The following is a 15,021-nucleotide window of genomic DNA, read 5'->3' as shown; positions in this document are numbered from 1 at the left end:
GCTTTGGCTCCAAACACCAGAGTTCATGCATCAGCCTCGCCTCTTCCTAGCTGTTCTGCTTGGGCCAGTCAGTTTCCCTGAGCCTCAGTTTCTGCATCTATGAAATGGACATGACACAGCCCCTCTCTCACCGGAAGTAAATAATGTGAAGTATGCAAAGTTCAAAGTTCACGTGACCCAATCCATAGGGGCCTATGTATTCCTTCCACGTTCAGGGCCAAGCAGGTTCCATTCAGGTTCAGGAGATACAGTTATTTACCAGAGAAAGAAAATCAGTTGCCATAGGGGGTCTGATCATGGGAGGAGAGGTTTCCCTGTCTTAAAAAGCTCTTAATTACATAAACAGGTTTCAATGAGATTGGAGAAGATTAACAAACTGATAACTACATCACACACACGTGCTATAAAAATCTCCACCTGGGCATTGTGAGATATGATCTGTTTGTTTGGGCTGTGTTGTACAACCTAAACAAGCATGGCAGGGCACAGCTTCTGACTGGGAAAACACTTTGATAAACGTTTCTGAGGAAGGGGAGGTCATCGGGAGGGATAGTGGAAGGAAGGGTAAGAACCAGTGAGAGCTGGGCTGAAGAGCCAGTTTGGGTGAAACATGAGGTCCTGAGTCTGGATCCCTAATATGCACGCAAATGCCAGGTCTCTGGTGTGCATTCATGACCCAGCACTGGGGATTTGCACCGTGACCCAGCACTGGGGGCGTGCATTGTAACCAGCACTGGGGGCTGCGGGGAAGAGACAGGTGGGTTTCTTGGGACTCACTGGCCAGCCAGCCGAGCAGAAACAAGGAGATCCAGGCTCAGTGAGGCCTTGTCTCAAAAAATAAGATAGAAAGTAATAAAGAAAAACATCAACCTCTGGTCTACACACCTACACACACACACACACACACACACACACGCCTACACACATACACAAATAATAATACAATGAAAGCTAAGCATTCAGTTAAAACAAAAATTTCCCAAGATCATTCTCCACCTATCCAAACAGAAAATAAAAAAGTATAATCAACAATTCCAAGAGTCAGTAAGATCACAGAACCACCAAGTCTCATTCACTGCTAGTGAAGTAGAAATTGGCACAATCACAACCAATGAGAAACTGTCTGGCTAAATCTACTAAAGACAAGCACACGCCCTTGCAACCTAGTCAATCTCTCCTCCACACACCCACACGACGCATGAATATCTACCAAAAATAATCTACACAGACTTTCTCCAAAGCATTGTTCAAAGTAACCAAATCGGAATCTGCCCAGATACTCATCGACAGTTAACAGAAAGTAAATATGGCGGACTCATTTCTAGAATGAACCGCACGGGGGTGAGAACGCATTCACTAGGACCATGCCGACCACGATCCGGTCTCCAGAGAGCACAAACTTCACAGAAACAAGCAGGCACAAAGCAAGCATCTACAGTATGATTCTGCTTACACATAGCCCAGAACCAAGCAAAAATTAATACACAGTGTTATTGGGAGAGGTAACGGCTACCCTTGGGAAGAGGTGAACATGGGAGCATTAGTGGCCTCCTGGGGTGCTGGAATGTGATCTCTTCATTTGGGAGTGAGTTCGCTGAAGTGTCCGGTCTATGGGAATTTATTGGACTGACCACTTAGGATAAGCACCCTGGACAGAATGAGGTGGCCTGACCATAATCCTGGGGACCAAATGACATGCAGAGATCATAAGAATGGAGAAGTGTGGTGTTTAGCTACAGACTGTGCAAAGCCTTGGGCAGTCCCAGCCATTGCTTGCTCCTACCCTGAGAAATCTTCAGTGTGGCCTATGCACATGCTTGAGGTGAGTGGTGCTGGGGAAAACCAACGAGGTGAGATGAATTTTATATGGGCTACACACACACACACACACACACACACACACACACGTTCTAAATGCTTAGAAATTAAGCAAAGTGGTCATGCAGTGGTGTGCACCCCTTTAACCCCAGCACTCAGGAGGCAGAGGCAGGTGGATCTCTGAGTCTAGACCATCCTGATCTACAGTGTGAGTTCCAGGACAGCCAGAGCTACAGTGAGAAACCCTGTCTTGGGGAGAAAAAAGAAAGGAAGAAAAAGGAAGGAAGGAAAGAAGAAAGGAGGGAGGGAGGGATAGAAGGAGTAGGGGAGGAAGAAAAAATTAAGCTAAGCAATTCTAAATAACTTTTGAGTTAAAGAGGAAATTATTACAGCAATTAAAAAATATTTTAAACTGAATGGTAATGAAAACAACATAGTAAGACTTACGGGTGAGCTCAGGGCTGCACAACACCTGCCTATCATGCGCAAGTCTGAGGTGAAGCCCCAGCACTGGACGACAACAAACACTAAAGGATGCAGCGAGAGTCGAGCATAAAGAAAAGCGCATGGTTTGATGCATACATTAGAAATTAGCATGGTGGCACATAGCCAAAATGCCAGCCCTGAGGAGGCTGAGGCAAGGGAATTACAAGTTGAGGTCAGGCTCTGCTACACAGCAAGACCATATCAGAAAAGGGGAGAAGGGGTGGAATAAAGACTCAAAAAGCTAAAACCGGGACTGGAGAGACAGCTCGGGTGGTCGACAGCTTGCTATGCAAACAGGAGGACCTAAACTTGGATCCCCAGTGGCCATGTAAAAGCCAGGCATGGAAGCGCACATATGTAAGCCCAGTGTTAGGGGAAGGGTGGGGACAGAGACACGTGGAAACCTGGAGCCTGCTGACCTGCCAATCTGCCTGCTGGTGAGGTCCTGGTTCAGTGAGAGTCCATCTCAGAGAACAAGGCAGAAAGTGACCGAATGCACCCAAATCTATGTCACTAGTGAAAACTGTTATTAAAAACCTTGCCATGAGGAACATTCCTGATCCAAATTCACCACTGAATTCTTCTAAGCCCATAAGGAAGAAATTACACTAACCTAACAACCCACAGTCTCCCCAAGAATGAGGAACGGCCACCACTGCCTTGCTGGAGTTCCCTACATGAGTCTGAGCAGAGGCCCCGCGTATGGGAGGCATTCTGAGCTCCGGGAATCCGGCCTGCACACTTACCATCTTCGTCTGTCTGGAAGGTGACCTCCTTGCCCTCCTTGCGGCCCTCAGGGTTCGTGAGGATCAAACGCACGTGAACGTTCCTGAATGGCAGCAGATTCTTGATGGTGTAGCGGCTGACACCCCGCTCCATCTTCACGCACTCCCGGACGGTCTGGTTGTGGCTGCCACCCAGCGTGTAGTGATAGCAGAGGGACACAGCATAGGTGTGGCAACGCGTCACGTTGTAGCCCAGGGGCTCCCACTGCAGGGTCAGCTGGCGAGCCTGGATCTCAGCAAAAGCCAGGCCTTTGGGGGCCCTCGTGGGCTCTGGAGACATAGAAAGCAGGGGGAAGGTTGGGGAGATGGGAAGAGAAAAAGAAGGGGTGGAAGAAGAGCATCAATCAACGGCCAGAAACCTCCTCTGCCTCTCGGAACTCTGAGCACCCTCGGAACTGAACAGGCTCTAGAGTAAGGTGAGACAGATACGAATCCTATAGTCTACCACCTGCAGCCCGTGATCACTGCCTGAGTGAGTCCGCCTCTCTCAGCCTGAGTTTCCTGAACTGCAAAAGGAAAAGACCTGGATTTGGATCCCCAGCACCTACACAGAGGCAAGGCTCCCTCAGAGGATTGCTAGGCTACACTGAGACTGGTAAAGTAAAACCCATGACACAGGCATGACAAAGGCTAACACACTATAACCCGTTAGACGCATTAGCTACCGGGCCAGCAAGATGGTTCAATGGGTAGAGACACTTGGCTGAGCCCAATGACCTGGATTTAATTTCTGAGACCCATGTGATAGAAGAAAAGAACTCCCTGGCATTGTCTTTAACCTCCATGTCCACAGTGTGGTCTGTGCGTGCACACACTATAAATAAAAAGTAAATGTAAAACAAGAACCATTAGCTCTTGCCAGCATAGCGGCACATGCCTATAATCTCAGCACTCAGGAGGTCAGTCTGGGCTCCATAGTGAGATCCTGTCTCAAAATAGAACGCTGTGCTATATAATTAGCACAATTTACCCCCTAGTTCAAGAACATTCTGAATAACACCTGGCCACTCAGAATCAACCTGTTGCTATATTTTCTTCATTTACTAATTCTAAACTTAATGCAGAAACATTTATATCAATATATATAAAATTACATAGTATGTACAAACCAGGATGATGGGCGCTAGGACAGCTAAACAACACTAGGACAGAGAATGTCCAGAAAGCAGAAACAGAAATCCATGTCGTTATGGCTGAGGTAGGGCTCTACCGCTAAGGTGCAAATTCAATGGTGAGTTCCCTGACTGCCAAAGACACAAGGAAAACGCAATCTGTTGTGCAATGATAACACTGGCAGTTAAATTTTTTGGAAGTGTCCAACATCTTTCTGGAGGCTTCAGAATGTTTTATCTCATTTAATCTTGGTTGAAACCCAGCGAGACAGGGGCTGTCATTAACCTTGCCGTACAAATGAGAAAGCAGAGAAATAGAGGTTAGGTGAGGAGTCCAAACTCACACAACCAAAGGTGAAGCTAGAATCTAAACACAATCAGGCTGGCACCAGAACGCATGCTCTTAGCTGCTGCTGCCCTGGTCCCCAGAAGGAATTCACCTTCACAAACAATAGTCACACTCATGCCTGGGAGAGACACTGCTGCTCCAACAGTAGGGAGAGGCCGGCTGTGCTACAGTCTTTTTTTTTTTTTTTTAATTGAGAAAAGGAAAAAAAAGTTTCAGCCTCCTCCCAGCCTCCCATTTCCCTCCCCATCCTCCCACCCCTCTTCCCCTCCCCCCACTCCTCTCCCCCTCCCTCTCCAGTCCAAAGAGCAGTCAGGGTTCCCTGCCCTGTGGAAAGTCCAAGGTCCTCCCCACTCCGTCCATGTCTAGGAAGGTGAACATCCAAACCGGCTAGGCTCCCACAAAGCCAGAACATGAAGTAGGATCAAAACCCCGTGCCATTGTCCTTGGCTTCTCATCAACCCTCATTGCTCGCCATGTTCAGAGAGTCCGGCTTTATCCCATGCTTTTTCAGTCATAGTCCAGCTGGCCTTGGTGAGCTCCCAATAAATCAGCCCCACTGTCTCAGTGGGTGGGTGCACCCCTCGTGGTCCTGACTTCCTTGCTCATCTTCTCCCTCCTTCCGCTCCTCATTGGGACCTTGGGAGCTCAGTCCAGTGCTCCAGTGTGGGTCTCTGTCTCTATCTCCATCCATCACCAGATGAAGGTTCTATGGTGATATGCAAGATATTCGTCAGTATTGCTATAGGATAGGGTCATTTCAGGTTCCCTATCCTCAGCTGCCCAAGGAACTAACTGGGGACATCGCCTTGGGCTCCTGGGAGCCACTCTAGGTTCAAGTCTCTTGCCAACCCTAAGGTGGCTCCCTTAACTAAGAATTGTGCTTCCGTGCTCCCCTATCCATCCTTCCTATATCCCAATCATCCTGTTTCCCCAAGTTCCCCCCATCCTCCATGCAAATGGATGGAAATAGAAAACACTATCCTGAGTGAGGTAACCCAGACCCAAAAAGATGAACATGGGATGTACTCACTCATAATTGGTTTCTAGCCATAAATAAGGGTCACGGAGTCTACAATTGGTGAACCTAAAGAAGCTAAATAAGAAGGTGAACCCAAGGAAAAACATATAGTTATCCTCTTGGCAATGGGAAGTAGACAAAATTGCCGGGGAGAAAATTGGGATCTTGGGGGTGGGGTGGGATGGGGGTAAGTGGAGATGGGAGAGAAAAATGTGCTACAGTCTTTTAATGACTCCATTAGCCTAAAATATGTCCCCATTTTGTAAACAGAAAAACTGGGGCCTAGAGAGATAGCTCAATGGTAAAAATGCTTGCTTTGCCAGATTGAGGAACCTGAGTTCACTCCCCAGAGTCCACATAAAAATGGGTGTGGTAGGGGGCTGGAGAGATGGCTCAGTGGTTAAGAGCAGTGTCTGCTCTTCCAGAGGTCCTGAGTTCAATTCCCAGCAACCACATGGTGGCTCCCAACCATCTGTAATGAGGTCTGGTGCCCTCTTCTGGCCTGCAGACGTACACACAGACAGAATATTGTATGCATAATAAATAAATAAATATTTAAAAAAAAATGGGTGTGGTAATGTGAGTTTGTAATCCCAGCACCTAGGAGGCAGAAGCAGACAGGTCCCTGGGACTCAATGGTCAGCCAGCTGAGCTTATCAGGCGAGCTCTAGGCCAGTGCAGAGGGCCTAATGACCTGAGTATGGTCCCTGGGACACAGACCTCCACACATGACCTATGGTATACACACACACATATATGCACGCACACGTATGCAAACACACCCTCCAGAGTGTTCAACCCACATCTCCATGTCTGCCTTAACAAGTCTATGATCTTAATCAAGCCTCCACATATAGTTTTGTGTGATTATTCGGGTCTGGGTGGCCAGGAAATGAAAAAGCAGTCTTTTCTTACACCTTTATCTTTCACACATGATTCTGGGACATGGATTCCATGCCTCAAAGGTTCTGGGAGTGCCTTCCTACAAAGTGCCCCATCCTCTTTGTTGGGGGCTGAGAAAGCACGGCTACTTAGCCCCGTAATGGGATGAAGAAGAACCTTGTGGTCATCGTCCATGAAAAATTTACTCAGCAGCCCCTTATAATTATCAGTTCTCACTCTCCAACACAGGACTGTAGGAGTGACAATGGTCAACCTAGCACTGAGCACAGCAAGTTCCTGTTCCCACCCAGCTTTCAGTTCCTTCCTAGCCTGGGCAAGAAGCAAGTCTTCCTGTATGGAGTCCTCAGAAAGAGATTTCTGATTTCATACTAACAAGGTCTATCTCTTGACCACAGCAAAACACACCCAAGTCCCATCCCACATGAGCATCAGACTAGGCTGCTGGCCCAGCCGCCATACATGGGACTTCTCACCGTTCTGGCCCACAGAGAAGCCCACAGGTGTTCCTGCGGGTTTGGTTTGACCCACCATGCTTGTGTGCGTGGGGCAGAACACTGTGTGTGCTCACCTGCCACCCTGCTCAGAAATCTGATTCGGTCTCTGTCCCCTGGCTCTGGCCTGTCCCGTGTGCGCTGAGCCAGTGTGGCTACAGCAGCCACTTTCTCTTCTCTACAGACAGTGGTCACAGACCAGCTCTGCCAGCACACCGCCCTATGCCTGGAAGGCCAGCCCATCTTCCTTCCTATCCTTCAGACACATGCTTTCTTGCCCTCCTTCAAGATTTGAACAAGGGCAGGGCCAGTTTACGGTATTCTGGCTAGATGGAAGCTTCAGATTCAGTGAACAAGACTGCAGGGGTCCCACCGCCAACAGCCGCAGAAGCCGGGCTCCTCATGAGCACTCTTCCCACGGAGGACACCAGGCTCAGGAGTAGTCCCAGACGCTCGCAGTCTCTAAGAGCTAGAAATTCAGATTTTTTTATATGAAATCTCCAGGTTTCTAAGCACTAGCAACCCACTCAGGCTACTCAAAAGCACCTCTTAGAACTCAAGACGGAGCCTCGGCCACCGAGGGTAAACGCCAGTGTAGGTGGGTATCTCCTTCTCCACCTTCACAGGCTGAGGGGCCCTGAATGGAAGGCTCGCTTCCCTCTTCTCTTCTGTCCCGGACACATCCAGGACTCAAACACCGTGTTGACTAAGATTGACATGCTGGTTGAAAGGTGCGAACCCAGAGTCTCTCTGCTTCCAAAAGCTATCTGCTACCAAGGTGCCCCTTCAGCCGCCAATGCACAATGGCAAGATAGAGTTCAGGGACCAGGAAACCCCATCCAGGTGAACCCCACAAGTCACTCAGAGACAAGAGGACAGTGGGCATGGAAAAAAGCCATAGAGCACATGTAACATTACTAAATTAACCCAGAATGACTTGATTTTAATAATGTCAATGAAATGCCTCTGCCTCATGGAAGGAGTTTTAGGATAGGGTCAAGTACATCCAAGTTCACATCCTGCATCCACTCTTTGCTAGTTCTGCAACTCCAGGAAAGTTGCTGAACCCTTCCGAATGACCAGCATTGGGCGGGTAGGGGTCAGATGATGCGGAGTTCTAGGTCATTATCAACTACCGAGCTAGTTCAAGGCCAGCCTGAGGTAGAGGAGGTAGACGAGACAAACAAGCAACAAGAAAACCACCTCCTTTAAAGACCAAATATAAGCCGGGCACTTGCCTGTGATCCCAGCACTTAGGGGGCAGAAGCGAGACGTCAAGGTTATCTTCAGCTGTAGGAGACCATGCCTCAAAACAACAGAAAAGGGAAACATAACATCACAGGGGACATGGTAAACCTGAGTACCCAGCCAGTAGGAATCAATAAAGAAACGTGTGCACCAAAGTGAGACTTCCGTAACATGAATTAGTGCAAGCATGCCGCAGAGCAATAACATATCAGAGCCCTTCCCCTAGTCATTCCTGACCGCGTGCGCTAAAGAATACGACTCGAGAGAATAAAAAGAACTGCAAGCATTTAATTTTTTTGATGTAGCATTATAATAATAAGAACGTAGAAACAAACAGCCCAGAAATCCAGGGTAGACGTTGGCAGGCAATACCATAATTATAAACATGGACCGGCATCGAGCAAACGAAGCAGAATCCTGAGCGGCAGCCCCAGCCAATGGCAAGGATGTGAAAATGTACACTGAAGACATAGGCAGAGACCGGAACAAGACGGAAAAATTAAGGCAGCTGTTGAGCTAGGATGGAGTGATTCAGAGGGTTTGGGGGTTCTGTTTCTTGGGTTTTTTTTAAAGCCTTTTACTGGTGCAATATTATTGTTTTTACAGTAATAATAGAGTGGAGGGACTTGTGGGCCTAGAGAGCCCCACAACACAGCTGCCCAAGAGCAAAACAACCCCAGCCAGGCTCTAGGACGCTGATATCAACAAAGAGGAGCCTATGATTAGGAGAAGGTTTTTGTTTGGAATCTACCCACCTGGCCCCTGGCCCATCCCCCCCCCCCCCCCTGACAAGCCTCTAGAAAAATGTTTATCTGTGGCTGGGGCCTGGACAGCTGCTGCTGCCATCAGTACCCATTAGAAATCAAGACCTGTCAACTGAGGTGGTTAGCAACCTGACAGGTTCTAGGACCACCTGGGATGACCAGTCTCTGGGCCTGCCTGTGGCTGAGGTGGGAAGGACCACCTTAACCTGGAAGGACCACCTTAAATATCCCATGAGCTGGATCCCAGACTGAAGAAGAGAAGCAGGGAACCAGCATCTGGGATTCTGTTCTCCCTGACTGTGCCTGCGACGTGACCAGCTGCTTCAAGCTCCTGTGGTCTTCGCTTCCATACCATGGTGGACTATACCCTCAGACTGTAAGCCAAAGTAAACCCCATCTTCAAATTGTTCATCTCAGGGTATCTATCACAGCAACAGGAACGTAACTGAGAAACCAGCTCCGCCTCTGGATCTGGATCTGCTGTGACTTGGTGCAGATTTGGTCAAGCGGCTGAATCTCTAAGCCTTAGTTTATTTACCTGTAAAATGGGAATGATCAAAAGTTATAACTGTTAGAGCCGGACAGTGATGGTACACGCCTTTAATCCCAAGCACTCGGGAGGCAGAGACAGGCAAACCTCTGTGAGTTTGAGGTCAGCCTGGTCTACAGAGAGAGTTCCAAAATAGGCTCCAAAGCTACCAAGAAACCCTGCCTTGGAAAACCAAAATGAAAAACGATAAAAGAAAAAAGTTATGAGGAATTGGGTCAGGCAATAGCACCTAGCCATAAAGAATGGTTTAACCGCAGCCGGACTGTTCAGGTCACCTGCAGAAACTACATGCACAGGTTTCAAAAACAAACTACTCTGCCCAGTCAAACCACAAAAAATAGTTGTAACTTCCTGGTAGCTGTCTCTGTCTCTGTCTCTGTCTCTCTCTCTCTGTCTGTCTGTCTCTGTGTGTGTTTCTGTGTGTGTGTGTGTGTGTGTGTGTGTGTGTCTGTGTACACAGACCTGCATCTTCTGCCTCTACACACCCCCACACCACACACTTTTTTTGGTTTTTTGAGACAGGATTTCTCTGTGTAGCCCTGGCTATCCTGGAACTCGCTCTGTAGACCAGACTAGCCTCGAATTTACAGAGATTCACCTGCCTCTGCCTCCAGAGTTCTGGGATTAAAGGCGTGTATGCCACCACCGCCCGGCTATGAAGTCGTCTTTTTATGGAGTTGGCAGCGTGCACTTTATTGACTGAGCCATTTCCTCAGCCCCACAACCTGGGTTCTTGACCCACTGTCTGATTACAGGCAAGTCCCTGCCCCATCCGGGTTTCAGTGTCCCTATCTGCACACTCGGGAGAGTGCAGGAGAGGTTTTATGTGCCTCAAGCTCTGATTTATTCTAAGTGGTAAATCAAAAATGCCTTTGAAACATGAAGAATACCATAACGATGACAGCTGTCACTTATGGAGTTGCCAGTCACTGTACTTGACACGCGTGCCACGCGCTCCCTACAATCGCCCAGATTAACCCAAACTGAGACAAGACCCCAAGGATCAGCTTCGCATGTCCAGTTCCTCATTTCCATTCCCCCAGAACCTAAAGAGGGCTTTCAACCTCGCCACTGCTGGACTCGATAATTACTTGTCATTGGGCACTGCCCATATACTGCAAGGAGTTTAGCTGTCCCTGGCCCTCTAGCTCTTAACGCCAGTAGCATCCAGCAGCAGCAGCCAGTATGGTCTCCAGACACCAGCAAACGTCCCCAGGGAGAGAAAATCCACCCTGTTGAGAACACTAACATGAGAGATGTGACCCTGCCACGTGGCTTTAAATGCCACCAACACCATCTCTGTAAGGACAACTTTCAGATTCATGCCAGCAGCCAGCACCCGTCCCTCCATGTCTTGCTCATACATCCAGCTGCCTGGTGGAGATCGCCAATGGCACATTTAAAGGCATCTCAAAGTCACTGTGTCTGACTCTCAGCTCCTGATCTATGGCACCCCCCAGGTCAGCACACACACACACCCCGCCCCGCCAACTCCGCTGCGTTGCAGTAAGTGACAGCTCCATCCGTCCAGCTGCTCAAGCAAAACACCTTGGAGCATCCTGGGGTCTATCTCTTTCTTCCCCATCCCACAGCAGATCTATCAGCAGATGCTATTGACTTCAGAACCAAAGGGACCAAGCAACTTGTCATCAGTGCCATCATCGTCACTTCCCCTCGGCTTCAGGCTACCATCGCTGGCTGCAATGGCTGCGAGAGCCTCCCCACAGAGCCCCTTCAGGAACCTTTGACCTCTGTCCTAGTCTGGCTCTCTGTTGCTGTGATAAACACCAAGACCAAAAGCAGCTGGGGAAGAAAACGTTTATTTAGCTTACTCGTCCACATCGCCGTCCATCACCCAGGGAAGCCGTGGCAGGGGTGCTGTCTCTCATGACTGTTCAGCCTGCTTTCTTATAAAACCTAAGATCACCTGCCTAAAGGGGGCGCCACCCACAGTGGGCTGAGCCTTCCCGTATCAATCATTAATCAAGAAGTGCCCCACAGTCAAGGTCACCGGACAATCTGGTACAGGCAATTCCTCCACTGAGAATCCCTCTTCCTAGGTGATTTGTGTCCGGTTGACAAAAACTAGCCAGCATCCCCTCCTCGTCAGTTCTCCACGAAATATCCAGAGTAGGCCTTCTGAACGCCAGCTGCCCATGCTGGCTCCTGCTCTCCACGCCCTGCCATCACTCCCCTGGCTCACTCGCCTCTGAACCTGACAGACACTCCAAACTCTACTTAGACAATCCTCCCACAGGTCTCCTCCGTGCTCCCGCCTCCAGTTGGCCTGACTGGACCATCCCTTCCCTTGCTGTCCCCCTACAGCACACCACCTAGCTCCCCTTCACCTCCCGCATGACTCTGCTCAAATGCCACCATCTCAGTAAGACAGTCCCTCAGCTTTTTTATAAATAGCAACCCTCCGCCCCTCCCCATCCCCCGCCCTGATTTATTCCCTCCTCACACACTTATCGCCATCTGACAGACTATATATTTCACTTGTTTACTTATTTATCATCTGCCTCCTTCTGCCAGGACAGGAGCTCCCTGCAGAGTCTAAGGAGGACTCAAATGCTGATGGCCTCTGTCTGGGGTGCAGCCACGTATCCTTAGCAACTGTGGCTTTACCTGGCACATAACAGACACTCAATGAACACCCGTTGCCTGAATCTTCGCGCCACCCCATACGGTAGAGATTAGTGCTGTTTCTACTTAGAAAGGAGACTGACGCTCTCAATGGGTATATCGCCCGACCCAGACCCCAGGGACACTGACCCACCACTCAAGCACCTCTCTCCTAAAGTCAGGTATTAAACTACATTTTAGGTAGCCCACAAATCAGCTCTTAATAGCACTTAAGACTATGAACTGCAGGTTGTCAAGATGGCTCAGTAGGTAAAAAAATGCTGCCAAACCTGAGGACCTGGGTTCAATCCCCAGGACACACATGGTGGAGAGAACAGACTCGAATAGGCTGTCCTCCAACCTCCACATGCACACTGTGGCAACTGCATGCCCACACATACATGAACACTAAGTAAATAAACTTCGGAGATATATATATATATATATATATATATATATATATATATATATAATTTAACATCAACTGCAAAAACTATTTAACTCTTAACCTTAACCTCACATATTATCCAAAATATACCACGAATGTTGTAGTAGTTTGAAAGAAAATAGCTCCCAAAGGAAGTGGCACTGTTAAGAGCCACCCCCAATTAAATGTTTTTCCTTTATAAGAGTTTTCGTGGACATAGTGTCTCTCCACAGCAATAGAAACCTGAACTAAGACAGATGTAAAGATGAAACTGTTAAACCTTTAGAGAAAAAAAAAACATAAATAAAAGAAGAAATAGGAAAAGAGCTCTGGGAGCCAGAGGAGCAAGAACTCTTATGATTGATTCCAAAAGCACTGGGCAATTTGAGAAACAAATTCTAAAATTTCATCAAAATCTAAAATGTTGACTCGCAATCCATACAAAGGCAATGAGGAGAGAAGATCCCTGCTGGGAGGAAGACCTGCAGATTATACATCCATTGATACATTCATAATGTGTTCTAGATAGATCTAGTATCTAGACTGCATAAAGAACTCTCAAGCCTCAACAGAGAAAAAAAGTAATTCTATTAAGAAATGAGCAACGATATGAACAGGTAGTTCAGTGAGGAACACAGGCCGGGGAAGTCGTGTGTGGAAAGGTGGTGTTCAGCAACACTAGACACTAGAGAAATGCAAATTAAGACCATGAAAGGGAGGGAGAAGGCTGGGGAGGGCTCAGCTGCTAAAAACAATTGCCGCACTTGTAGAGGCTGTGAGGTTCCACCCCCGTGATTCACAACCCTGTAACTCCACCTCCCAGGAGAAAACCAACACCCTCTTCTGGCCTCCTGCACACGTAAGTGCACAGACACAGATACACACACACACACACACACACCAGATAAAATAAAATAAACATTTTTAAAAATGATATGCAATACTGTTCCTGATGGTCTGTCCACTGGCGAACGGACGAATGAGATAGGAGAGGGTCACACATAGTGACGGAAAGGAGTGCAGTAACGACAACCCGCCATAGCGCAAATAAGGCCAAATCAAGACGCCGCCTGCAAAAGACCGCAAACCATCACACATGCTTCTATAACGTAAAATTTCTACAAAGAGCAAATCAAGAGAGAGGAAAAGTGGATTCGTGTTTGCTTAGAGCTTTAGGATTAGGATGACCTGGGTGTAAGGGTCCCCTTTAGCGGGATGACATGTTCCAAAATCAATCATATGAATACTTGTTCAACTCCAGCCAGCTTGCCAGGCCCAGAAGTCAATCTTTACTGTAAAATTAAACCATAGTTGTACAAAACGTAACTATTGAGGAAAACATGCTAGAGGCTGGAGGACCTCTGCTTTCTCACGAGAGCAGGGGGGTCCACACCGAGAATCCACATTTGTCACTGAGAAAGACGACAGCACACTGACGTCACTGAGAACCCTGGTCTCCACCCATCATCCACCCATCACTAACTTCTGAAGAGTCTCCCCGCTGCAGGTGCATCGCGGGTCCTCAGCAACCACTCCTTCTCCGTCCTAAGCAAGAAGAGCTGACTGCGGGCTTAATGACAGGCCCAGTGAATCTAGACAAAATCCATCACACACAGTTTTTAATTGAAAGTGTTTAAGAAGACAGAATAAGAGTTCTGGTCCCATCTCTGCCACTTACTGCATGGTCTCTGCCCAGTCACCTAACTGGCGAAATGGGTATGACAACAGCACCTATGTCATAGTGTTCTGGTAAGTTTTCTGATTTGGTCTCTTGGTTTGCCTTCTTGTTTTGTTTTGGTTTTCCTTTGTCTCTTCGGTTTGTTTGTTTTCTTTTGCATTTTGAGACAAGCTATGGAGAAGTCGCCTCCAGGCTAGAAGATGGCCTCCAGAGTCCCTCAGCCTTGTATTAAGATTGAAGTCAATAAATGTGTTTGTTTCAGGAGGCTTTACTACCCCTGTGGAATGGGGAACAACCCACCTGCACACTTGGTCCGGCTGAGCAGCGGTGGTCCCGGGCGACCTGTGCCGCCATCCCCGGGGCGCGTGAGCAGCACGCTGATCTCATACTCCGTGTCTGGGTCAAGATGCCATAGCTTGTAGGTCTGCAGGTTGACAGCGTGCACTTCGGCCCACGGGCCCCGCGCCATGCGGTACTCGATCTCCTTGCGCACGATGGGCCCATCGCCGATGATGGAGTTGGTGTTAAGCTGGATAATGAGGTAGGTGGGGCCTGCGCGCAGCAGCTGTGGGGGCGCGATGGGGGTGGGAGGCTCTGCGAGGATAGGCGGAAGAGGAGGAGCCTACTGATGCTGCCTAGTGGCCCTAAAACTCCCATAGCTCGGCTATTGGCCACTCCAAACTCCCAAACCTGGATCTGGGGGACCCCAGCACACTCGCTGGGTTAGCACCTGAAAAGCGCAACTAGACAGAGCCTCACTTCCTGTG

At 48.5% G+C, this 15,021-nt stretch overlaps 1 protein-coding gene across 7 annotated transcripts in view; it reads right to left on the bottom strand.

The window, feature by feature from the left end:
• Ptpru (protein tyrosine phosphatase receptor type U) overlaps positions 1–15,021 on the bottom strand; it is a 73,289-nt gene that overhangs the window by 38,837 nt on the left and 19,431 nt on the right. For all 7 annotated transcript variants that reach the window (XM_041651796.1, XM_041651797.1, XM_041651798.1 and 4 more), the window contains exons 7-8: positions 14,555–14,848; positions 3,051–3,359 (exon numbers count right to left, since the gene is read on the bottom strand). In XM_041651796.1, the coding sequence (XP_041507730.1) occupies positions 3,051–3,359; positions 14,555–14,848 (603 nt within the window). The remainder of the gene's footprint in view (positions 1–3,050; positions 3,360–14,554; positions 14,849–15,021) is intronic.

The sequence above is a fragment of the Microtus oregoni genome, unplaced genomic scaffold, assembly GCF_018167655.1.
Source record: "Microtus oregoni isolate MIOR12 unplaced genomic scaffold, Mior012 000005F_ref0000423, whole genome shotgun sequence".
In the NCBI taxonomy this organism is placed as follows: Eukaryota; Metazoa; Chordata; class Mammalia; order Rodentia; family Cricetidae; genus Microtus; species Microtus oregoni.
The sequence above is the reverse complement of the archived record's forward strand: the minus strand, read 5'-3'. Positions and strand labels throughout refer to the sequence as shown.